At 36.6% G+C, this 27343-nt stretch overlaps 1 protein-coding gene across 4 annotated transcripts; it reads right to left on the reverse strand.

Moving 5' to 3' along the window:
- Positions 1-10294: 10294 nt before the first annotated feature.
- LOC103992033 (uncharacterized) lies at positions 10295-27182 on the reverse strand. 4 transcript variants are annotated; one of them, XM_009411594.3, is made up of 19 exons: positions 26779-27182; positions 24898-25546; positions 24626-24714; positions 24433-24522; positions 22513-23245; positions 21323-22390; positions 21082-21202; positions 18194-20070; positions 17894-18032; positions 17657-17774; positions 17496-17579; positions 15051-15521; positions 14761-14856; positions 13075-13239; positions 12821-13000; positions 11162-11275; positions 10889-11071; positions 10738-10782; positions 10295-10663 (listed from the first exon to the last, which is right to left on the reverse strand). In XM_009411594.3, the coding sequence occupies exons 1-19, from the start codon at positions 26902-26904 to the stop codon at positions 10529-10531; spliced, it is 6483 nt and encodes a 2160-aa protein (XP_009409869.2). In that variant the 5' UTR covers positions 26905-27182; the 3' UTR covers positions 10295-10528. The 4 variants fall into 4 exon arrangements, with proteins under 4 accessions (XP_009409869.2, XP_009409868.2, XP_065048322.1 ...); XM_009411593.3 differs by having other exon boundaries at positions 17657-17780; XM_065192250.1 differs by lacking the exon at positions 17657-17774 and having other exon boundaries at positions 17908-18032.
- Positions 27183-27343: the final 161 nt, after the last annotated feature.

Below are 27343 nucleotides of genomic sequence, written 5' to 3' on the forward strand. Positions count from 1 at the left end.
TATGATGCAAGTTCTTGATATCTTAACATGATGCAAACATGGCATATGACAATCATAGCATCAATTTACCATATATTTCGATGCAAGCTTCTTTCGATATCTTAACATAATTCAAATTCAAATATAGCACTCATAGCATCAATTCATATATTTCTCACTCAAATATGGCACTCATAGTATCAATTTATATATTTCTCCCCCTTTGTCATCAACAAAAAGAAGAACAATATAAGCAAATTTTAAACGTAAGTGCGGTAATAATTCATGTCATAACTAGGTTTATGTCATTTTTCAACAATGAGTGATAGGATATCAATTATACAAACATCTCAAGAAAAACATAACATGGAGATAGCTTTCATTACTTCTTCCTCTTTATTTGTTATTATCTTTTTACATGAAGGAGGAAAGTCACTCGTGAGCTTACTCGAATGAAGTTAAAATTGATAAGATATTAAAGCACACTTCATTTTTACAAGGATCAAGATATATGTGTGAATCAAATCCTTGCACATAAAACTATTTCTCTAAAGATATAAGAAGGAATCATCAAATCCATTTTCGAAAGATATTTTTTACATGATAAGTCTATGAGAGATCATTTGCTAGTTGATTCCATATGTCAAAAATCAATGATATGAATCAAACTCGATATGACATATGTTTATTAAGTCCGGAAGAGAATAATGTATCGAGAAAATCTGATTGTTAGGATCAAGAAGATCCGAAAATAAAATTTAATACTTTCATGCATTCGGATATGGTTTTGTTATAGATTTTCAAACACAATAATGAAGATAAAACATGCTCATCATCATGGAAATTTTTGTATCCAAAACACATAATTTCCAACATGTTATTAAGGTATGTAATAGTGTAAAATTCTTATTATAGCAATTATATCCTATCATACATGATCAAAATTTCTTCCTATTTTATCATTATAAACAAGAAAGAAGAGGAAAAGAACAAAATAGTGTAAAATATTTTAATCATTTCAAGGCATATAAGCCATAAATACAATCACATCATGTCATGAAAGATAAAATCTCAAGGATCATGTAAATACCAAAAGACATGATTCATTTAAATAATTTTTTTAATAAAATGCAAGAAGTCATGGTGAACGATCTTGATTTACATAAAGTTTCAAAACATAATTATCAAGATCATGGTTAGTTTTGTAGATCTCCTCTTTCGGAAATGATAAAAGGAAACGTAGGAGATATAAGATTTTGATTCATAAAGAAGATCTCAAATAATTCCAATAAACCAAGATTATGATTTGGATAAAAATTCATTCAAATTCAGATCGTCAAATCAAAATCATTTTCAAGAAATTCATACCAATTGTTTGATATCAAGAAAATTCAAGAAGGACATGATACATTTGACAAATCTTTTTAATAGAGCAAAAGAATTATACAACCAAGGATCATGATTAAAATATATCAATATCATAGATCAAGTCATAATTCGTGATTCATCATAAAGTAAATTAATTTTCAATCATCACATAAGGCATTTAAAAAAATTTTGAAATATAGGAGAATGATTAATTTCAGCATGCAATGTTTCAATCAAATTCAAGTCATGAATACCAATACTTTCATATTGTGAGTATCAATTCATGAATACCAAAAGATATTATTTGTGATTCATTTGTATCATTTCATTCATTCGAAAGATTCTCCTCTTTGGTAAATAAATCTAGGAGAACAAAATGAATTAAGGGAGATGTAACATCATTGTAGCATTGAACATGATTCATATTTAAAATATGTCTCATGTCATAAGTATGAATTAAGCATTTGTGAAATCCAAAATCATCCTCAAAGTCACATTTAATAAATTTATACATGACAAGCATAGATTTATTGAAAAGCCAATAAGATAGAGGATCGCATTTTATTTTTATAAATTTATATTCATGTGATTTGCTTCTTATAAGCATGTAATTACCTTTAATAAAACAAGTGTCAACATTTAAGATGGAAAAGTAAAAAACAAATCATCAAGCGTGATTCCATGATAACATCCTTTTAATATCTTGATACTCATCATCAAGTATGATTTCAAAAAGAATGTTCAAGAGATATCATTAAGACCAAAAGCATGATACACTTATTTATTTTCAAAATATTCATCATGTTTATTTTCATGAGATTCACAAGATTGGTAAAATAAATTCATTAATCTCAATAGGATAGAAAATTCATTTTCATTTCATACAATTGATTTCATGTGAAGGTATTCAAGTCTTTTGTGAAAACATGTATCATCATTTAAAATCGAAACATAAGTTTCGTCATGAAGCCGTCAAGACCAAACACATCATAATGTCACATCTATCATCAAAAGACTATCAAGAAATTCATACATAGATGTACATGCACTATGTCATCTTAATATGTCATGAGAATGTCATCTTAATTCATCATAAAAATGATTAGACCAAAAACATGTTAATCTAAAATGAGAGTTTCAAATCAACATTTACTTCAAAAACTCATGCATGACATAAAATCATCAAGATACATATGCATGGATTAATCCTAAGCATACATCATTCAACATTTCAAAACATAACATGCATGAAACCTTAGCAATATACTTTTCATGATCAAATTTTTAATTTTTCAAAGATGCTAAAAAGAAAAACATGATATAATTTTTAAAAAATAATTTTTTATTTCATATTCCTACTATCTAAATTAAGCACTCATGAGAAACTTCAAGTAATTTCAAAATAATTCAAGAGAGTTGAGTTACTTACCTTGTAGTCGAAGCCTGTCAAAGCCCAATTCGTCGTTTCACCATTGGAAGTTCTTATTTCATCCTTGGTTGCCTTCCTCTTCTTTGGCCTCTTTCTCTATTCAAGTTCATTGTTTATTTTAGATTTTTGTTTAATAAACTTATTAAGATTTAGTGTTCGAAGTTCAACTTCATCATTGTCCTCGTCACTTGAGTCATCGCTCAAGTGGTATTCATTTGTCCAGAGTTCCAAGTCCTTCCTATTCTTTGGAAGGTGATTCAAGTGCTTATCGGGTTCAAAATATTCCAAAAGTGTCATTTCATAGGTCATTAATGACCCGATTAATTCTTCTAATGAAAAATCATTTAAATTTTTTATCTCATGTATTGCTGTTATTTTAGGATCCCGCTTTTTTGGAAGGGATCTTGGGATCTTGCTTACGAGATCAAAATTCGAAAAAGATTTACCAAGAACTCTTAGATTATTGACGACATTCGTGAAACCGGTGTACATGTCGCCTATAGTCTCGCTTGGTTGCATTTAAAAAATCTCAAAATCATATAATAAAATGTTAACTTTTGAGTCTTTGACTCTACTAGTTCCCTCATGCGTGATTTCAAGTGTTCGCCAAATATCAAAAGCCATTTCGCACGTAGAAATCCGATTGAACTCATTTTCGTTCAAAACATAAAATAAGGCAATAATAGCCTTTGCGTTTAAAGAAAAATACTTCTTCTCCAAATTCGACCATTCGTTCATCGGTTTAGAGGGAAGTTGAAAACTATTTTCAATAATATTTCATAAATCCAAATTCATAGAAATCAAGAAAACTCTCATTCGAGTTTTCCAATAAGTGTAGTCCAATCCGTTAAACAACGGTAGACGAACAACCGATAAGCCCTCTTGAAAGCCATGAAGAGTCATTTCTCTCGGGTGTAAATCCGAAATGAGAAATACCGGGCTCTGATACCAATTGTTAGGATCAAGAGCACTAAGAGGGGGGGGGGTGAATTACTACAGCGGAAAACTTTCGACGATTAAAACTGTGTTCGTACGTTAAAAGCGATTTCGGTATGAAAGCCGATTCAAAAATTGCTTTAACTTAGATTAGGCGAAGTGTAGTTAAAGTAAAGCTACGGAGGCAGTTTACAGTTAAGATAGAGAACAGAAAGTAAATGCAAACCGAGATTTAGAGTGGTTCGGTCAATCTTGACCTATATCCACTTTTGACTTCCTCCTCCGATGATGTCACCGACATCCACTAGAGGCCTTCCTTCAATAGGCGAAGGCCAACCACCCTTTTACAGTTTCACTCCTTTTGACAGGCTTAGGAGACAACCCTTACAAAAATTTCTCTCTTCTCTTGAAAGATCAAAACTTGGAAGAAAAGAGAGAGGAGGACTTCTAGCCTTTACAACACTTTTGAGCTCTAAAAATCACATAGTAAGATTGGATTTTCGGTGTCTTTTAGTTACCCTTTCATGCAGAAAAGGATGGGGTATATATAGGCCCCAAACTGGTTTGAATTTAGAGCTCAAAAATGTCACCTCCCGGATTTCCGGGGTCCTAGAGGTACTACCTTCTGACTGGGGCAGTACAACCACCTGGCAGCTCAAAGAGTGAGCCTCTGGGCGATGCCACTGCCTGACAAGGGCGGTTGCACCGCCCAGTCTCGCTCGAAGACTGAGCCCAAGCGGTGCCACCGCCTGATTGGGGTGGTTGCACCGCCCAGTCTCGCTCGAAGACTGAGCCAAGCGGTGCCATCGCCTGATTGGGGTGGTTGCACCGCCCAGTCTCGCTCGGAGACTGAGCCCAAGCAATGCCATCGCCTGACTAGGGCGGTTGCACCACCTAGTCTCGCTCGTAGACTGAGCCTAGGCGGTGCCACCACCGACCCTAGCGGTGCCACCGCTTAGCAGAAATTCTGGTCCGAATGGGTTGATCCATTCGACCCAATTTGGGTCTATCAAGGGCCCAATTTCCCCCTAATTAAGTTAATGGGATCACCTCCCATTCCTAACTTAATCTACATGCTAACTACGATATTTCTTAAGATATTTACTGCAACTTGCTCCGGTGCGTCAATCGCTTCTTTCAGCGAGCTTCCGACGAACTTCCGGCGAACATCCGACGAACCTTCGACGATGCTCAGGCGGACTTCCGGCAAACTCCTGGACTTGCGATGATCCACTTGGTGAGTTCTAACGTGCTTCTTTGGCAAGCTCCTAGACTTCTCGGATTTATTCCCGCATAACCTCCGACGACCGTCCGAACTTCTGTAGAACTCTCGAACTCCCAACGTGATCATAGTCTTGACTCCGGCGCAACTCTTACTGCATGTCTTACTTCCATCGTAGTTAATCCTGCATATGTAAAATAAAACTTTAATCGAGACAATTAATCCTAAGCAATTAACCAAGTTGTCCGGCATGTCATTTGTCCCTCGATGCTTCGTCCGATTCTTCGGCGCATCATCCTCTCCTGCGGCCTATTACCCAATCGGCCAGTTGACTCCGTAACTCCGATATCCTTGGCACAATACCCGCTCTTCTTGGCCCGATGCTCGAGTCCACGATCCAAAGCTTTCTGTCGATACGTTGACCGATCCACCGGCCCAACGTCCAATCTTCTGACATGTTCCTCCGGCACAACATGATTTTTTCTCCTTTAATTGTCTCGTCCTTTGATCTCCATGTGAATTGCAATAAGTTCTGGTTTCCTACCTTACTGCTACTGTAATTTAGTTATCCTTATTCAAAAATCCAAAAAAAAATTGTTCCTATATTGCTGCATAAACTTTTTGTCACAAAGTTTTCATCTCTACGACGAAAGATACATTACGGAATTCCAACTGCATAGCACAGTTTGTTTGATCTTGCTACTACATTTTTTCTATCCAAATTTCTATAAATTTTTTATGACAGCTTTGACACTTCTTAAACAGCAGATTTTCCTTTGGTTTTATTAAAAAATTCTCAATATAAACAATTGATCTTTTACGTCTAATCTGCTATAATTGAAAATCTGCATTGTAAAATTTCAGCCGCATATTATTGCCTTAACCCATCTATTTGCAATCTTTTTTGAATGAAATTTCTTATACACTTCATAGATCATCTTGACTTCTATTTAAGATTGATCTATTGAGGAATTCATCTCTAAAAATGATTTTGTGTTGTTGTAAATTTTCATCGTAAACTACTAAAATTTTTCGATGAGAATTCTGCTATCACAACTTGCACCAATTTTCTTATTGTTACTGCCAAAATTTTCTTGATTAAATTGGACATCCTTGCTGTTATATAAACTGAGATATTGCTATCAATTCTCTCCTTAAATCTCTCAAGTTTTTGGTGGAAATTTCATCGAGAAACCGTTGTTTCTTCGACGATAATTCTACAGTAAACTTCCACTGATTTCTATCAAACCTTTGCTGCCATCTATCACAGATCTAAAACTTACATCCACAGCCCTAAAACGCCACCAAACCATACCCTCAAACTGTATCCAAAACAGTCACAAAACAAGCCTAAACCGTAGCCTACATCCACCAATCCACCAACCCTTTCGACCTCAATCTATACATGCCTTTAACCCGACAACAAAAGAAATATCTTAATATTATAGATTTTGAGGCATATACTATGGCATCGGAGGATGCAATCAATGCTAAATTCAAAGCCTTCGAGGCTCAAATGGATGATAAGATTCAGACTCTCTTTACCAAATTCAATTTGGGTCGACCACCAAGCCCGAAGAAATCACATCAAGGAGAGAGCTATAACCCATCACACCAAGCCCGAAAGGATGACTTCCAAGAGAGGGGAGGCTCTATGACCAACCCCAGCTATCCATGCATGAGGGTGGACCTCCCTAGATGGGAAGAAAGAGACACGATTGATTGGATCTCGCGCGCGGAGCGATATTTTCGATACCACAAAATCGCAAACACATCTATGGTGAAAATTACAACTATACATCTTGAAGGGGATATCATATAGTGGTTTGACTGGTTTTAACATACTCATGGAGTCCTTTCATGGTGATAATTCAAAGAAGGACTAATGATCTACTTCGGACCAACCGATTACGAGAACATTGACGGACAACTAGCAAAGATCCAACAAACCTCCACCATTCAAGAGTACTAAATCATATTTGAAAGGTTATCTAATCAAACTTGTGATTGGCCTCAAAAATAGCTATTGGAGACCTTCATTGAGGGCTTGAAGCTAGAGATCTGGGGAGAAGTTAAAGCATGACAACCGTACACGCTTTTCGCAACCATCTCTTTCGCACGATTTCAAGAGGAGCGATTGAACCATGAAGGCCAAAGGACTAGGGTTGGTCCTCGACCAGCAATACTGAAACCCTCAGTCCCCCCTACTGTCAACCAAGTCCCTACACCAAAAAGGTGGATAAGAGAAGAGCTTCGGGAGCGATCTGCGAAGGGGTTATGTTGGCACTGCGTTGAGCTGTGGAGCCGCGAGCATCGTTGTAGAAAAGGGAGACTTCTTATGATTGAACCAGTAGAAGAAGAGGTCATTGAATATCTCGAAGAGAGCCTTGAATATGAAGAAGAAGAAGATGTGGAAGAAGAGCCACAACCGACCAAAATTATGATATATGCACTAGCCGACTACTCAAACCCGCAAACGATGAAAGTTAGAGGCCTTCTCAAATAACAATCGATCACTATTCTCATCGACACGGGCAGCACTAATAACTTCCTAAATAGTAAGGTTGCTGTCTGGATAGCCTTACCTATCAAGAATTATAGCAGGTTTGACGTTAAGGTCGCCGATGGATGAATTTTGAAGTATGATTATAGGTGCCCGCGAGTGAAACTATTGTTGTAGGACCAAGAGATAATTGCATATTTTTCCTCCTCCCTCTTGATGATCATGAGACCATGCTCAGAATTGAATGGTTGATGACATTAGGTGATGTTTCATGAAATTTTATAAAACTAATTATGAAATTTTACAGTAAGGGGAAACATGTGATATTGTACGGGAAACATGGGTGCGACGTAACGACGATTTGCACACAACAAATGGAGAAGGTTTTGCATAAAGCGTGCAGTGGTTTTTTGGTACAACTTGAGTAGTAAACTAAGGGAGAGCCAGTAGAATTTGAAGATCCAAACCTACTTTCTTTGCTTGCTGAATTTTCAGATATATTTGAAGAACTGCACAACCTACCTCTTACCCGTCGGCATGATCATTATATAACAATTCTTCCAAGCAAACCTCCAGCAAATATTCAGTCATATCAGTATCTACATTTCCAGAATGATGAAATAGAAAGGATTGTAAAAGAGATGCTCGAAATAGGAGTTATTCGGCCAAGTTGCAACCTCTACTCTTCACTGGTGCTACTTGTACGCAAGAAGGACGGAACATGGCGAATATGCATTGATTACCGAGCTCTCAATGGCATAACCATCAAAGATAAATACCCTATTCTAGTAGTAGATGAATTGCTAGATGAAAGGGAGCACAAATCTTCACAAAGCTGAACCTTTGATCCGGGTATTATCAAATACGAGTGTGCGAAGAAGACATATCGAAAACTACCTTTCGAACACACAACGACCACTACAATTTTTTTGTTTCTTCAATAAAAGGTGGAATATCTTGGGCATATCATATCAAAGGAAGGTGTAATAGTGGACCCCTCCAAAATAGAAACAATGCAGAACTGGCCAACCCCTAGGAACATAAAATTGCTACGTGGCTTTCTCGGTTTAACAGGCTACAACTGCAAGTTAATGAAAAACTATTGAAAGATCAGTGCACCACTCACTTCTTTACTGAAAAATGATACCTTCCAATGGTCGGACAAAGCCTCTGTTGCTTTTGATAAAGTTAAGGCAGCCATGACGACGATGTTGATGCTAGCGCTACCAGATTTCAGCCGACCCTTCATCATTGAGGCCGATGTATCTAGAGTCGGAATTGGAGATGTTCTCATACAAGATGGTCGACCACTCACATACACTAGCAAGGTATTGTCTCCCTTCCATCAAAACATGTCAACATATGATAAGGAGATGCTCGCTATTGTGCACACAGCAACGAGGTGGAGATCATACTTGATCGGGCGATGCTTTCAAATCAAGACCGACCATAAAAGCCTAAAATATTTCTTGGAGCAGAAGATATCTTCCCCCGAGCAGCAAAAATGGGTAACAAAACTTCTTGGATATGATTATGAAATAACTTACAAGAAGGGGAAAGAGAATGTTGTTGCTAATGCGCTTTCACGGCTACCCAAGCAAACTGATTTCTTTATTATTTCACTTTCGACTAGTGACTTCCTTAAAGATATTAAGAGAGAATGACAGGAAGATTTGGAGACTAGTAAAATCATAAAAAAATTTGGAGGAAGCACCAAGCTCGAACACTCATTACAATTGGGACTCAAAAGAATTACGCTATAAGAGACGCATTATGCTTGTGACAAATTCTACTTGCATCTTCACGAGCAAATTTTGGATAAAGTTATTCCATATGCAGGGTACTAAATTGAAAAGGAGTACAGCATATCACCCACAAACCGACGGCCAGACGGAAGTTGTAAATATGTACTTTGAAATAGTCCAAAGTCATCCACCAAATATGACCTAAGGAGAACTCCAAACCCAACCAAGTGTCATTATTGATCGACAGATTGTGACTCGACGACGACGACCCACTACTGAAGTGCTAATACAATGAGTGAATCTACCAACAGAAGATGTCACTTGGGAGAATTTTGACGACTTGAAGATCAAATTCCCAAAATTCATGAATCGTTAGCCTCGAGGACAAGACTGATTTGAAGAAGGCAAATTTGTTAGGACTAGCCAGGAGAATTAGGTCCTAATTGAGAAAGACATTCATATAAAACCTACCTAAGTCGACCCCTATTAAAGAGGTGAAAAAGCCGACTAAGGTTATGAGATTATTTCTTAGAGAAAAATTAGAAGTTATAAATGAATAAAAATCTTGAATAGAAGTCATATTAGGAGTTGGTTAGAAATATGAATTAAGGTTTAGAAACCTTATAAATAATCATATATTTCTCCTATTTTCATAAACAATAAATGAATCTTTTATGTAACAACAACAATTTAGAATGAAAAACCCCTATAGAATTCCAAGAAGGTCGATCCCGTAAAAAAATCAACCCCAAGTTTAGAATCTACAAAGATTCTAACACATTCTCTCTCCCTTATTTTTGAATCAATGGATAAGAGCTGTTCTTGTTCTACCAAAAACCACAAATTAGTGATTTCAATTTTTTCAATTTTTTCCACCTCGGTTCCACTGCATTCTACTTGGCAACATCATCTTACTCCATCCAAAAATTCTACGATAAAAATACACCAATTCCAACTCTAAGTTTCCACCCCAATTGAATGACCAAACAAACCCATCCTCCTGTTTAAAGCAACAAAAGCAAACATTGGTATCAAGAATGTTGCCATGGAATCGCAAGCCTCAACTCGTGGAGTTCAGTCACAGAAGAAGAAGAAGAAGAAGAAGAAGCATCTGAAAAACATGACTCATCATTCCATAACGATCAACTTCAAATTGATGTTTGCACACTTATACACAAAAACTTCCAACTTGACTCCTTTCCGTGAATCTGATCGTGCAGCCACTCAACAACATTCCACTAGTTCTTCAGAAGCTGAATGTGTGCACATTGAGCGAAACCAGGCACTATATCTACATATGATACAAACCAGATGCAAACATTCATGACGAATGAATCGAGTGCTGACTAGTTCAGATATCGCCTGCAATTTCTTGAGTTACAGAAACACGGGATCTTTTTGCCCTCATCCTCACTGTTGAAGTGGTAGTCGTATGTAATCTCTTCGCCTGGATTTATGTCCCTTTCCGCAAAGAACACCACCTGCATTAATCCAAGGTAATCATTCTTACTGAGAAGTTTGCATCAAAAGGTACTGTTATCATCATCCATCTTACCTTTTTCTCGTTCCTGATTGAGATCACTTTGGCAACACAGTTGGGCTGATTGAACAAACAGCACGCAGAGAAAGATAACTCGGTGATCAGAAGAAGTACATGAACGGAGCAAAGGAACGATATAGATAGGGAATAAAATGAGACCAATTACCAGGCATGAATGGTTGACGAATCGAGCGATCCCACCTTTGCGAGTCGCATCGATGATATGCTCCTTGTCTATCCTGAAGAAGTAGCAGGCACTTTTGTACTGGATTCTCCTTCCTGATTGGTACTCAGCTTCTCGCTTGTCAGCTACCCGCAGTCCAACGATCTCACCGACATATTCTACGACCTTCAAATGTTCAATCCTTTCAAAACTAACAGTAGTACAATGGAGAACATAACAAATCCTGAACACTAGAAATAGTTTGCGAATAGTTACCATAGCTCCACGGGCAATGAACTGCGATGTGTAGAGACCAAGAGCATGAATTCCTGATTTGTAGACCACCAAATGCTTCCATCCCTTCGATTGTTTGTAACGAATATATTCTTTCTGACAAGATAAGAATACCAAGTTAGTTAAAGGATTAACTCAAGACAAGAACAGAACTTTGACATTTAAATGGCTAGCTCGTAATGTGTGAAAGTTCATACATTCTTAGGGACCGCGAAGACCTAACAGGATAACGTACATTTACAATGAAGTTTTCTTATGAAAGCTTGGCATAAATAGAATTCTATATATAATTGATACATCTGAACCAGATTCATCCACATTCCATCGGCTAAGGGCATGTCACAAGAGGTTGCTGCAAAGTTACATGGGCAATCACAGCAGATGCACATCCCCAGAACAAAAAGCTTTGGAATTATGTGAGGGTTAGTAAGCTTTAAGGGTGTGACTGACCATGGAATGTAACAGATTTCAGTCTCTGTTCCTTCTAGAAAATTGGGGATTTTAATAGACAAAAGCTAGCCCTGATTTACACCTTAATTTGGAAAATATGATAAAAAAAATCCCATAGCACATGCATGCCAATGGAAAAGCATGGTCATCAGGATCTCTGGAAGAATTTGTTTGCAAATTTCAATATCAATCCTCTTCCTTGCATATGATGTACAAAAAAAATTGTACCTTTTCTTCTCAAAAGGAAACACCTTTAGTACAATAAAAGAAAACCTATATGTGAAGATACAACACTCCAATCTGCATATCATGACAACTTCATATATCCTAATGCACTGTACTTGTTCCCATAAATTGCATAAGCATAGAATCATAATGCTCTGTTTCCATCTAAGTACTAAAATGATCTGGAAACTTCTATAAATTTGCAGAAATAGGTGTCATGTGCAAGTTAAAAATTTGACCATGTGTTCCATTTACATGTGCCAATATTATAAATGCTGTGGAAAAACCAGATTACAGAATATGGCTATAAATTAATTAAAAAAGATCTTTTTCTTAAAAATATATGCTTATGAACATGCAATAATCATGATTGAAGGAAAATAAGTCCAAAATAGTAGAGCTAGATAAATTATTATACATACTTTAGTAAACACAAAGCACTTAACACTATGCCAAATTTATTGGTTATCAATGACAAATTTCATTCACTTCCATTAATACTGTCCCCTGAAATTTACCAACATGATGCATGGTTTTAAAAGACTGCTAATCAAACAAGATTAACAGGTATAAAATTTACTGATACAAATATGTTAATTAGAACTCCTATGCTGTTGCTGAAGGTGGCCTTCTGATTTGGTTGGCATTGCTTGTACTTTACTTCTCCAGCTGATCAAGGGAGAAATTTGGGGAAAAAAAGCAAAAGCAACTAGCTTGAAGTTGCCTAGTGTATCAGTTGTGTACAATTGTATTGATTTTTTTCAACAATCACTACCAATTTTCATTCTATAAGTTCCTTTCAGAAGTAGGGGAAGATTTTTACATGATGACTAAATTAGTGCCAAACACTACCAAGTAAAAGTGTGTGAATATTGGAATACAATATTCTGATTTTTTATGAACAAGGTGTCAGAGTAAGTGTATGAATATATCTCAGTAAACATTTTCAGGCTAATTAAAACATACCCGGAGGTCATACTCAACATCTGAACATGGCTGTCTCACCACACCTCTTGTACATGACTTTTGGCCATTGATATGAAGCCAGGCATTTATCTGTTCCTGAGAAACAATGCATACTCCATTATCACAGGGTCTCTGAGTGTTAGGTTTGTATCCTTTCTCTCTTTTCCGACCTTTAAAACCCTGTTTAGTTGGTTAGCGAAAAAGTTAAATACATAAAAAGAACAAAAAAGGTATCCAATAAGTTGTCAGACTACCTCTGTGCGAGCACATGTCCATTCGTTGCTCCCTGGACTTTCTTCTTCAGGATCCATAACATGACTATCAGGAAGACAACTATTGAGAGTTGCATGATGTGGACATCTCCCATAAAAGCCAACCCTTTCATTGTCATCACCTTCAATTTCACTTTGCAGTAAACCCTATTGATGAAATAAATGTTAATAATAACACAAGACGTCATGGTATTGTAGGCAACTAAATAGTCCAATTATGCTATAAGGTGATGGAATATATAATCTTATCCCATACAATGTATAATCTTATCCCATACAATTCAATATTCCACCACTTTAGCATGTGTATAAAAATCTATATAAAGTGCATTGGAATCATGTTAATGGTTGTACAAGTACCTAAAGTCTTGATAGTATATAAACAACTTGTCCAATCACGTGAAATATAAGGCAGGCCAAGAATGGCCACACACCACAGATTCAACTTTGTTTTTTTTTTAAGAATCATTATAACTGTATGGTCCATATTTATGATTCAACATAATTCAATATGATTCACTACATTGACTATCCCCCAAACCTTTGTTGGCAAGAATCTCATGCACTAGATCATCCTCTTAGAAAAGTTAATACATTTTAGAGGATGAGTTTTAACATCATTATAAAGTTATTTATTTGCGACCTGGGTTATCAAAAACATAGTTCGCATTACCAATCCATACCGGTATACCAATCAACTATTGGTACAATACATACCGAGTGTATCAACACAGTATACTGGGGGATACTAATGTACCGCCCATACCAATCCTCTATTGGACTGGTATGTACCGCCTATACCGAGCGGTATGCTTTGGTACATAAAACCTTGATCAAGACTAAAGTCACAAGAAAATCTTGTTTATAAATATAAGTTTACTTTCATTGACCCTCCCTAGATCCCAGAGTCTTATGCACTAGGTTTGTTTTCTTTAAGTCCATATTTATGCTATGTGAGCAACTTTCAGCCGCAGCTGTAACAGCAATAACAAGCCGTCTATTGGAATTTCATATGCATAACAATTAGTCTATAATAAAAGGGAGAAAAAACCTTGAACAGGAAGATGCACATGCACTAGAAAATTATTGGTTATTATGAACTCAATTAGTTCCAACTTAACTGTTAAATGGTATCTTTCCTCACTAGCAGGTGTGTTTAATATGAATGAGAAATAGAGGTTAAAGCCTCAAATAGAAGTGTCTAAGTGAAGAGCATGAATACTTGAAATCTAGAAGTCAGTTGGACACGACAGTCCAACGAAGTGTGACTACCATCAAAACATTAAGCAGGCACAAGCTGAGGAATTCAATTTATTGCCAATCTCTATTGTGCATGATGTATGTCATCTAATGTAGAAACATCAAAATATGTCAATGCTCTTTGACCCTTGAAAATCAGACTATCCAAGTAAACTTGTCAAAATTTAGATTTTATATAACTGTGTAAGAAAACAAAATTTTAATGAGTATTGCTGGCTAATTGATAAAGGATGTTTGAGAAAATAATAAATTCAAAGATAAACAAAAAATGAAAAATATTGCTGGCTACTTTTGATGAGAAGTACAACAGGAGAACCTGGATAACATAAAAGACTATATTATCAACAAATTAATTAGTTTGTATGCCAAGAAGCTAGTATAAAAGGTATATTGTGTATGTATACATACCTTCTGATGTGCACACCAAGGATGAAATGGGATACAACAAGTTGGAACTCTGCACTCTATACATGAACCCCCAGGTCGGTTACATATTGAGCAAACCTGAACAGGGCAAGGTCACAAAAGAAAAAAATAAATGATCGTTGATGGAGAACATACTTCACCTAGTCTACTGGTAAGAAGATTTAGATTTTTCCAGCTACTGAAAAGTTTTTTACAGAATGCATTCACCAAATAGTAATGGATGGTGAGATTTTTATGATTTTATCTCTTACTCCTGGTGAGTTTAAACTTACAATATTTTTCTTCGCCGGTAAAGCACCAGATACATCGAAAGTGCTCATTGTGTCAACGTTTGGGCATCTTGTACCGGGTGTCCAGAGTCCACAAACCATATGAACCCACTGTTTAGTGGATGGATCCAATACTCCAGCAGTTATGCTGTTATGGGTCTGAAACTTTTCCGGCATGCAATTTTTGCTTTCAGGAAAGTTGGTTTGCATCTGCATATCCAATTTCAAAGCAGCTTTGGGAGAGAAATCGGAGATTATCTCACCAAGAGGAGCTAAACCACATTTGTCAAACTTTGGTACTTCACCTACTGAACTAGGATTAAAAAACTCATTCTCTGTACTTTCAGAAGGAACTGATTTGCCAGAGTAGGATGTTTTACTGACTCTCCAAGCCTTCAACAAACTTCTGACAATATTTTGGCATTTTAGCGCCCGTGTCATGGCACCACCTCCATATCCACACAAAACACAAACCTGTTTATGCACCAAAAAGATGACAATAAAATGTTAGTGGAATAAATTAATTTATCAGCATCCTTTTTTATCTCATTGCAGTTGAATGAATTAAATATATAAATCCACCTCACATGTGACATGACTGAAGTTATTCAGATGCTATTAAAAAATTACAGACTAATAAAAAAGAACAGATAGTCTGTTGTGACATAAAAAATCAACACCCCCCCCCCCTCCCCCACCCCCCCCCCCCAAAAAACAAAACAAAAAAGAAAAATCACTAACACCACCCCCAGAAAATAAAAATTTACGGACTACTGTCCAATATTTAACCAGCCCGACCAAATATCAGTAACCAAACATGTACCTTGACAATGAATTATCTACTTTATTTTAATAATTATTATTCAATTGCCAGCGGATACAGTTGGTATACTACCTGGTACACTAATACCAAATTGGCAGTCTAAATAGATCACCAAAACTTGTATCAGACTGGTATTTAAAACCTTATTCATAACTAAAAGGAAGAAGGAAGTAGTATCCCAATTGAAGCTAAACAAATATAAGTTACAGTTGCAGAATGGAATACAGTTGTTTAGTACAAAATGGAAAAAAAGTAAAGAAAAAAAACACAAGTGACAATGCAATTATGGGCTGACCACATTTTCCTTCTCTAATTTAAAGGAATAAACCTATCAAGTTCTTGGTCAACTGAGCTGCTGATTTTAACAGTTGGGCAACACATGTTAAGAGAATCAACCACTGTCAGACAATATCTTTGAAAAATGGGCCAAAAGCTTAGTGAAATTTGACTCCATAAAAGTGAAGAGAAATTGAATGGATATTAGGTATACCACTGATATATATAAACATATATATATATGTATATGTATATACATATGTATGTATATATATATACATATGTATGTATATATATGTATATGTATATGTATGTATATGTATATGTATATGTATGTATATATATATGTATGTATATATATATGTATATATATATATATATATGTATATATATATATATTTATTTATTTATTTATATTTATATATATGTATATATGTATATATATATATATGAATATATATATATATATATAATAAAGCAATGATAAATGAATGCCAAAATGTCCATCTAGTTGATCATTGAGAATATTATTGGAATAATAGTTCATACACCAATGCCAATATGTGTCCCACTAACAGGAACATGCCACAAGTGATATATCCAAGTGAAATGCGAAACAAAATTATACATATGTTAATTCTCATAGTGACACCTACACCTAGATGTACTTAAAATGTCAAAATGGCAGCTTCAATTTCTTCTAAAGCAGTTTCAATATGCATTCTAAAGTATATTTCTTCAATTTCTTCTAAAGCAGTGTCAATATGGATCAAGTAGGTTAAATAACAATGCAGCAGAATACTTACTACATTCTCATTGGCTTTTTGTTCAGGGACCAGTATTATTGTTGTTTTGACCTTTTCTTGAAGGATTCTCAAGTATGCATTCTAGTAACTTTATTTTCCTTAGTCCAGTGATTTTGTTGTTTTGGCCATTTCTTGAAAAAATCTTGAGTAGGAACAGTTGAAATTTTATGCTTTTAGTTGGTTTATGCTTATATTAAAAACAAGATTGATCAGATTAGATGGCCAATTTATATCCATGTAAAACTAAATGACAGATCAGATAAGATCTCCAAATTTAATATTTTAAATAGTATACCACAATGATCCATGACACACAAGTATCATGAATTTGGACTTAAAAAAGGAACATGGTACAAAAAGGCACATAGATTAATCAAAGTCATTTAAAAGTATATGTTTTCTCTCAAATTATTGTCACAAAGAAATTACATAAATAAAGGCACAAGAACATGAGTAATAATCATAAAGAACCAGAAACTATAAAGGGATTATAACTGAGGATGACATTAGCATGTTTAGAAATAGCATCTGCCAGTTGCTTACAATGTTTTGGGAGTTGGCCTTGCATGGCCTACAAGACCAATGCCCTTTTGGAATTTTTGAAACACCATAGCAAGCCTGGTGAACCTACACAAAAATATGCCAAATAAAGAAAAATAATAAAAATTAAACAAAATCGAATGTACACTTTCTATGTCACACACTTTAATCAAGCAGTCATTGCACTCTATCAAATGATTAGCATCGTCTTGATTTGAGCTTCCACAGACACAACAAAATGAATCTGAGTTCAAAAGAAAGGAGGGAAATTTGTACCCTTGGCTGCATCTACATTGACAAATTTATTAGGACAAATAGAGAAGGAAAAGCTTAAGGTCCAATCAGAGTTTGTTAAACATCATTATATCTAGATCCAATTGAAATCCAATGCGACTATCTACCTTCTTCTGCTTACTTGAGACAGCTTGCCAGCATGATCTTGATTGTTCTTAAGCTTGGCAAATGATGGAATATTTGTTGGCAATGCAGATTCTAAAATCTCCCTTGGATGAAGCTTCTCATTTTGATGTTCCACTCCATCTTTAAAATGGGAAAGAAATTACATGACACAAAAATATTTATATCAATGGAATCAGATGGATCCTGACAAGTGCACTGATCCTAGAAAACAGAAAACAACTGTACCACAGGCAACAGGCAAGAATCTTATGTGCAAGATTATTCAAATACTAAAACATTACCTACAGTAGTTGACGGAAAATCATTTAGCTCATTTTCTGCCTCAATCGATTTTGAGCATTCATTGATTCCAGAAGCTGATAAGCAGGAGTTCTTTGTTGCGTGTCTATGTTTTGCTCCGAATCTATTGAGACTCTGTGTATGAACATCCTTCTGTTTTGGTCTTGACTGGGATTTTAATTGTTTAGGATGCAAACCAGGTCCCAGGACAGAGTCTGTTTCCTTTCCTGCTGACAAAGTATCCAAATATCCACCATTCTTGCTGGAATATCCTTTATTTTCACCTGATATACGAAGAAATTTTGGATTTTGCCCATTCTCAGAACAACTACTTGGCATATCCTTCTCATGTAATAATTTCAAAGATGATAATTCATTGTCTAGGCCCAAACTGGTATTATAGACTTCAACAGTGCTACACCTCCTAGCATTTTTTAGTATCAAACTAAGGGAAATGATCTTTGGAGGCTTTTGATCACCATCTGTTTCCCCACAATAGATGATACCTGAATTTCCACATACAATAGGCCTGCTTTTCTTAGGCAAAGTAGTCTTAATATTGCTAAAAGTATTACCAATACAGTTTAATGACATATATTTGGGTGGTTTTCCAGTTCTTGTAGAATTTTCCTGTTTCAAATATGCAGCCAAAACTTGCTTTGTCTTCTTTCTAGAAGTCTCAACTCTACTAAGAGAATGATCATCATCCAGGATCCGCTTTTCAATGTCCTCCTGCAATTTATGTTGGATACTGAATCTTTCGAAGTTAGACTTGTTGCAGGACAGTGATGACCTCTTTCTCTTAACACTTGAAGATCCACAAGTAGAAAGATGTGTTTTTTTCTTCACACTAACAGGTTGTGGGGAAACTTCTCCTTGTGATCGAGAATGGTCAATTTCTAAATGTCTGAGATTATTAGGGATTTCAGAAGGAAAAGCATAATCAGATAATGGAATTAACATATCTGGTCCATTGAGCTCCATAGACTCGTTTCTATTAGCTGTTTTAGGTGTCCTTTCAAAATTCAGATTCTTATTGACATTCTCTTGATCTGCACAGCATTTATTCATATTCCTAACCCTCTTGGTTTTCAATGGACTCATCAAACAAAGTTCATCAATAAGGCCAACAGAAGAATGACCCGCCAAATGATGGAACCCAGGTGTAGCTACATCCACCTTACCCATTATGTGAATGGTTTCCTCACACTCCCCACCACCAACAGCCTCATCAGATGAGCCACATTTCTCATTCCCTGATCCTTCATCCACCAAGAGATCATGGATCATATTTGTAGTTCTAATATTTGCTGCACAAGAAGTTAAATTATTAACTTCAGTTGAAACCTCAGTTACAACAGGAGCAGATGATCCAGATGACATATTAAACATCTTCTGTGCTCTCGTTGACTGGGAAGATTGACGAGTTCCATCAAACTCTGGAGAACAATCATCAAGTTGATCACCAATACGTTTTGTGGTTTCCAGTGCCTGTGCAATCTTGAAAGTAGAAGAGATATCAGCATCGGCATACACTTTCTTTGGAACATCTCTCCAAAAGGATGTCTTTTGATCATTCCTTGGAACAAACTTATTCTTAGAGCAACCACAATGAGCTAGACAAATTCTTTTTCTGTCTGGTATTAAATAATCCTTATCATGGTCTGGAGTGGCATGCATTACTTTAGCTTGCCCACAAACTCTTCGTTCACTTAAGGCATGAAAAGTTTTATTACCACCTGACGTACAGAAGCCTGAAACACAATATGGAAGTACAGAGGAGCAGCAATGTTGAGATAAGCAAGAATTATGTTCTTTGTGATTGCACATTCCATGCTTAAGACTACCAGTGAAACAATTGCTTCCCAGCCTCCCCAATCTGAGGTAGAGATCAAGAGTGAGGAAAGATATGCTTAAACATCCATCTGGACATTAATAGTACATCCAAGAACTATACTGGGATAGAGATAAAAAATAATTATTCAAAATAAAGCATGAAAACATGATGAAAAAGGTTTACAAGATATAAAATGAACAACAATAACAAAAGCTAACAGCTACAATATGCTTCCTAGATAATGTTTTCCTAACCAAAAAGCATATAACAACAACATAAGTTATAGTGTCATATTACTAAAAAATGATCAGAAACCAATGTAGATTTACTGCTTGTATCTGTGCATTTACGTGTATTCTAAAGATGAAGATACACACACATATATATATAGTCAACTACCCATTTATGTCTCTGTTGAGATATCCGAGGTTATTGGATTGTTTTCCATGTATAAATGATAGATCTCAAGTTCAAGTCCACTAGTGCGTCATGTGTCATTTAATGTATTGTATGTTATGAAGTGATTAACAATAGTACTAACCAAGAAGATGGGAGTTAATTTACACTTGCCCTAACAACATTGGCTGAATCTATGAAATAGATAGTACTGGCAAGGAACATGTCCTGCATACAGCAGTTCCATGCCAATGTCCCACATAAGGTTTCAACAAAAAGAATTACTTACTGAAGCATGAGAACCAATCAGGAAAACAGAAAATCGACAATGTCAAAGTTGATTTAATTACCAAACCAAGAGTATGGCAAATTTATACCAAATGAGCATGCTCATAAGAAAACAGAGCAGCTGTCAGGCATGCTCATGAAAAGATAACTTGTGTATATGCATCAACACTCACATATAGGGTCCACATTATGTTCAATTTAAGCTAACTATAAAAAGATGTCTGCTATAAAATCCAGATCCGGTGACTCTTTTATGCTCCATTAAGAAAGGCTTTCTTAAAAATTCTTTAGATGATCATTTGGGAGTTGCTTATCTCATACAAAGTCCACTAACACATACAAGAGCACTACAGAAGTAGATGGTACCACCTCAAACAAGGTTGCTCATCAACATCACAAATGCAGCAAGTAGAAAACCTTTTACAGTATTTTTCAGAACTTAGTGGAACTCTTTGTGTTGAACCAGTGCAATTGCAGGATCTAGTTGAACCTGCATATTCATCAACATAAGAACATAACTATTCAATGCATGTATAGTAACTTAAAAGCATATGAACAATCACCAGTTTTAGTAATTAAAACAGATATCTCAATTATATATAATACAGACCTGTATGACAAGGATGACCAGGAAAAATATCCATACCACGACCAGATTGACAACTTGGACATGAATGTACAGATTTTATAGCAATTTTGGAGATTTCATGGTAATTTCTGCAGTAATTTCCTTCCCCTGCATCTCTCTGCATTTCCAGATCCTGACAACCATCAAGTTGAGGTTCCATGGATGACAAACAGCATAGTTTGTGATGTTGGGGACTTTTTTTAAGGGAAGTAGAACTTTTCTGTGTAGTTAAACCAACCATGTGCCTAAAAGCAAAATTTTTCAAGTTGACATCCATCAAATGCTGGGTTGTATTTAAAACCTTTTTCTTTGGTTCCAGCGAACACAGGGATGTCGAAGCCAGACTCATTGGAATATCTGAGTTCAAAGAATCATGACCCACCATCTCACTAGGAACTGGATCGGAAGATCCATGAACGGCATGATTACAGTAATCCTTGTTTGAGACAGAGGCTAAATCATGTTGCTTGGGGATTTTACCACCAAGTTTCTGTAACATGCCAGACAGCTGATCTGGATAGAAGGAAGTTTGGCTAGCATCCACAGATACACTAATTTGAGGACACTTCTTACTAAAAGATGTATCAATCTCTCTAGTATTGGCAATTTGGTTATCTTTCACTATGCACACAGATTTCACTATGCCATTATCAGCAGCCAGAAGGCTCTTTCTTTCATCTAAGATATTGAGAAAATCCAACTTACTTGCCTCAGATTTTCTTTCAATACCATGAGTTGCATCTCCTACAGGATTGGAAACTTTAAGTTTAACAGGAGAGTCACCACTAGGCACCCTAGATGGAAGATGATCGCTGCTATTAAAAAAGTTATCAAGAGAAAGAGATGTACTGTTCCCCTCAAGGTGTGAGAGAAACAGTGAAATCAGTGGATTCTTGTTTGCACTGCGACTCAGATCTTCTGATTCAGAATGATTGTAAGTATTAACAGCTGTAGTTGCATGCCGTTCGAGTCTTTTATTTGAACATAATGTCTCTGAAGCAGTGAAATGTAGACTTTGACTAGTCTTCTTTCTATCATAGGCATTATCAACTGCAAAAAGACAAAGCGCTTATCCAACTCTCCAGTAACAGATGACAATTAACCGATAACAAACACTTGAAACAGAATGAATCAAAATATAAAAAGAAAAGAATGCTAACCATCAAAGTTACCTTGTTGCTTTAGTTGCTGATGAAAGTGTGGCTTCTTTGGGTTACATGTGGCTCCAAATTCCAGCACAGGTGTTGGATAGGAACCTGCAAATATATGACATTTTTGAGATGGTTGACCAAGCCTCAATTCTATGTTTGAAGCGCCATCCTTATCAGCAAGAGACGTATCAATGGAGAAGTTGTTACTGCTGATATCACAACCATGGTTTACAGAATTGTTGGCCCACAAACATGGTAGGGCAACAGATTGATCTACAAATTTGGTGTTGTAATTGACACCATCAGTATCTAAATGATGGTCGATAATTTCTTTTCCCTTACATAGAGTTGAATGAAGTTTCTCAGAACCAACACAAGTAGGACTTTGCTTCGCTATCTGCATGGACTGGTTCTTTGACAGAACAGGCTTGATAACTTGCTCGGAACTGTGAATCTTCTCTTGGAAAAGATTACATCCATCCAAATTGTACCTCTGATATTCATTATCTTGTACCTTGTTTACAGATTTCTCCTGGGCAGTGTGCCCTACCATTGTGTATGGATGACTAGGTACAACACTATTATTCAAAGGTTCTGCAGATCTCCAAGATCCACCAAATGACTTGATATCACTGATTGTCCCAATGTTATTTACCAAGGTTGGAGCATTACTAGCCTTGGAACCAAAAAAGACACCTTTTGTTGATGAGCCACCTGTCCACTCCCATCCACTGATATCATTTGGTGCCAGAATCTAATGAATAAGAGAACAAGAAGCCAGTTTAAAGTTACTAATAAATTTTGCAATGAGAAAACAAGACTTTCAATTGTGAAACATGGTACCATTAGATTGTAACTATTTTGCACCACCCTTCTAGGAAGATTCCAAATGGTACACTTTTGGGTTGATTAGATATTAGTCCCACATATGAAGAGTGTTGCAATTGCACATATGCTTGCATTGCTATTTAACTTAGCATCATTGTGGCATTACAAAATTACAGGATAACACTTCTTGTTATATTTCATAAAACATAAATCATATGGAAACCATAAAATGATGTATGAAGCAGAATAATTATCTTACTGGTTAGCAAAATTAAGGAGCTAAAAGTCCATTTTCTAGCATTGGAATGAAGATCAGAATCTTATCACAAAGATAAATCCTTTTTTTTATTTCCTACACATCCAGCTTAACACAGGAAACCAGGATGACTAGTAGTGCTGTCTAGAGAGATTTGAATCAGCTGACCACTTCCTCACAAATTTGTCAGTAGCTGTCAACAGGCAACTCGCATGTACTATATATTAAGCTTTCAAAAGGTCATAAATAATTACTAATACAAAGATAATGGTGCACATCTACATTGAACAATGGGCAGCTGAAAAATGAAAATCTACAAAGAATTTGGCAGCAGTACATGTGAGCATACAATAGGATAATTTCAGTGTGCTTGTGAATGATGATGCTCATATCCTTAAGCAATCAGCAAATATGAGTATGATTCAGTACAGCCTACAATAAATATTTAACTTTTTAGTTTGAAGCAGAGAAAGCAGTCAAAAGTGAACAAGAGGGAGCTGATCATCGTGACAAAGTAGTGTATAGACACCTCAAAGAGATGATAGATTCTACATGTTACATTAGAGAAGCTTTTCAACCTCAGCATGGGAAAACTTGCATCTATTTTTCAGGTGATATAATGTTTTAGAAAATGCTCATACATGGGGCACAGGCTTCGCTTTGTCAAGAGACTGATTGCAAGTCTAAATTAATTTGATTCTAACCCTAACTCCAAGAACATCTGTTGAAACTGTTGCTTCAGCAAAGGAGTACTTGCATAAAAAGAAAAGACATTAGTGGATTACAGATTCTATGTACAGTAATATAAATGAAAACTTCTCGAGAATTCCATAAAATGAAATTTGTGAAAGCATTACCCCTAAGCATAGCTTGCACCAATGTGATATACTCATTCCATTCTCCATATAGACAGCCTCACCAGGGTTCGCTGAAGGTGATCCAGAATGCTGCAAGAAAAACATGTGAAGAAGACCATTCTCCCTATGAGAGTGACAAAGGAAAAGCCCAACATGAGAAGAATCACAAGTTTCTGATTCTTTACAAGGCTACCTCACAAAATTTGGCGACAGACATGCGACAGCTATGACAAAAGCATATAACTTCAAAAAGTCCTTTGTTGCCCATAAATAATTCCCCAACTGTCAGGATGTCAGAAAGCACTTTTATGAATTTTAGCTAGTTGTTATCAAGTTATGTTACACAAAACATCAGACAGAGATGTATAACATAATGTCAACAAGATCATTGATGTACGTAGAGAAACAGAAATAATTTATGCAAGTCAACCACAACTTAGTGAAGAGAGCAAGTGGTATACTAACCAGTGTTTCTGCAGAAGACAAGAGGATGTCCTCTAAGAAACGGAGAATTGTTATTGGAAACAGGAGGCTTAGCTTCAAATGAAACAATTCGTGAAGCTTGAACATCCATGGTTGCATGCTTATTGCCATTTGCTGACTTACTTGAAGTAAGCCATCCACTCCTTGTAGAATTCAATGCAAATCCTGTATTGCTACACTTAGATAATTGTGGGGAAACTAGTTCAATAGAGTCCATATCATGGTAAGAATTCCCTGCAACTTGAGCACTATTATGTACCGAAGCAGAATTTACAGACGGCCTCGATGCAACAAAAGACGAAAGCTCATTCCAATTTCCTGGGGCATTATCTCCATGATTTTCAGGCAGAGGTGGGATATTTATAGAAGGGACCACACAACCGCTACCACTTAGAATCTTATCATCATTGCTAACTTGAGGCTTGGCTACATCCATTCTTGAATTTGGCAACTGAGAAAACTTGCCAGACAAAAGAGCAAGAAATGAATTACCCAGCTCTGTCTTCCCCAATCTGTAGGAACTTAAGTTGAATGTATCACTAGCCGAAGCCTCTTGACTTCTTACTTGATCCTTCAAAACAGCCTCTTGTGCCAGAAAAGAAGGGAAATGATGGCGTAAATTCATAGAAACCTGCAGAGTAAGACAATGCTGTTAACCATGTACATAAATTCATACAAAAACTTCAACTTTATGTATTGTATGGCATACCATACAAGTCTATTGGGCACCCAGTATTACACAAACCAGCATTTAAATGCTAGCCCTTTATCTTAAGGGCATGTAACATCATCACTTTAATAAAAAATGAGTCACATAATCAGAAATAACAAAGAATACATATATCTGAAAAAAGGATAGAAAAAATCCATCAGATAGGTGCTCATTCTAATCAATGATTATGGATTTATAACAGTGGGTGCACTTGCACATTCATCTAATTGCACTAAGCACCTTCCAGACCCTCCCAATGTCAAACAACCCTACTCGAGAAACTCCATACATAAAACCTAAATTTCCTGGAGTTTGTTCACCACAATACCCCTCTATATCTCATGTAAGTTCTTTCTTATTCCTCCCAAGAGTGTCAATCTATGTGCTTTTGCTGTTTATTATTATCAAACATTTCCAGAAAAATCTTATTTTTCCCTCTGAAAAGGTTGAAAACAAGTTTAGTCCTATTTTTGCCTTGCATATGAGAGAAAAAACAATGAGAAAGACTAAAGCAGTGGCAAATTTATGCTTCACATTTATTTAGATGCCCCTCTCAGGGCCAAACAACAATCTGAAACTTATTGCATATTTGAAACCAGAATTATACAGTATACTTCTATCCATATCGCTACATGGTCATACATTGCATGGCTTGGAGCATATGTTTGTTCAGCTTACAGATGTACACAGTTCCTGCTATTACAAAAGGTCCTCATTCGCGATATCTGATGATCTTGGCAATAGACGGCTTGTATTCATGAAGGATTTACAATGTTAAGTAGAAAAAGCTCCTATAGGCAGAAATTTAAGAGCATGATATATTTGTGGCATAGTTAAAGCCCAAGAATTCTACGAACACGCTGCCAGAGTATGTTGGTCTCGTGCTAGTGAAGTTGCTCCACCTAATACTCCCAGCGACTTCTCCGTTAATACCACTCTATGTAAAGACATGCAGCGTGGGCGTAAAGTTACAATAATATCAAAAGAGCTGTTCCAACCAATGCCACCATAACAGCACCGAACAGCCAGAAACGACGCATGCATTGCACGAATATCCACCAAAACCCCCATCGCCCACGAAAAGAATCAACCTTCACCAACTCTTGATGCTAACCCCCTCCCCACCTCTCGAAGAGGAAGAAGCAGGATACCTGACCCGCGGACGCCTGCGGGAGGGGCAGTTGCTGCGGCGGCACAGTCGGAGTCGAAGCCGGAGCCGGAAATGGCGGAAGCGGCGGCGGCGGCGCCACGCATTTGGCGAGCCAGGAGTCGTCCATGGCCGCCCACCGTCCCTCCTACCTTTCCCCCATTACCTCATCCCGCCACCGCGGAGCCACAGAACACGGGAAGAGAGAAGGGTTTTGGAAAGACGAGAGTGTGGTTTCGGCTGCCACAAAGAGGGATTTGATTGGACGAAACAAACAGCAAGCGGAGAAGACGAAGAAGAAATAGATAACGAAGAGAGAGATTTTTAGGGATTTTAGCCCTCCACTCTGTTGTTGAGTTCCTTTTCTCCGGTTGGTCCCTCGCTCTGACCTTTTCTTGCTCTCTGCGCTCTGCTCCCTCTGCAACTCGACAGGAAGGGAGAGGAAAAAAAGGAAAGGGTAAAACAGTAATTGAATCCGAACAAAAAAAATGCATTCCTACGCACTCACTTACCCTGTTAAAGAATGGCGGGCCACGTTGTAGGCCCAGGGAAATTTCCAATCATCACGA

This window comes from Musa acuminata, chromosome BXJ1-7, assembly GCF_036884655.1.
Source record: "Musa acuminata AAA Group cultivar baxijiao chromosome BXJ1-7, Cavendish_Baxijiao_AAA, whole genome shotgun sequence".
Lineage (NCBI taxonomy): Eukaryota > Viridiplantae > Streptophyta > Magnoliopsida > Zingiberales > Musaceae > Musa > Musa acuminata.

Bases quoted from the DNA above. Each gene is read 5' to 3' on its own strand.
- LOC103992033 (XM_009411593.3), bottom strand. From the start codon at position 26,904: ATGGACGACTCCTGGCTCGCCAAATGCGTGGCGCCGCCGCCGCCGCTT. The intron at 24,715-24,897 runs GTTAGTATACCA...ACATCCTGACAG, and splicing joins TGTCTTCTGCAGAAACACTG to TTGGGGAATTATTTATGGGC. The intron at 18,033-18,193 runs GTAATGTTTTAG...CCCATTTTAAAG, and splicing joins TTTTCCGTCAACTACTGTAG to ATGGAGTGGAACATCAAAAT.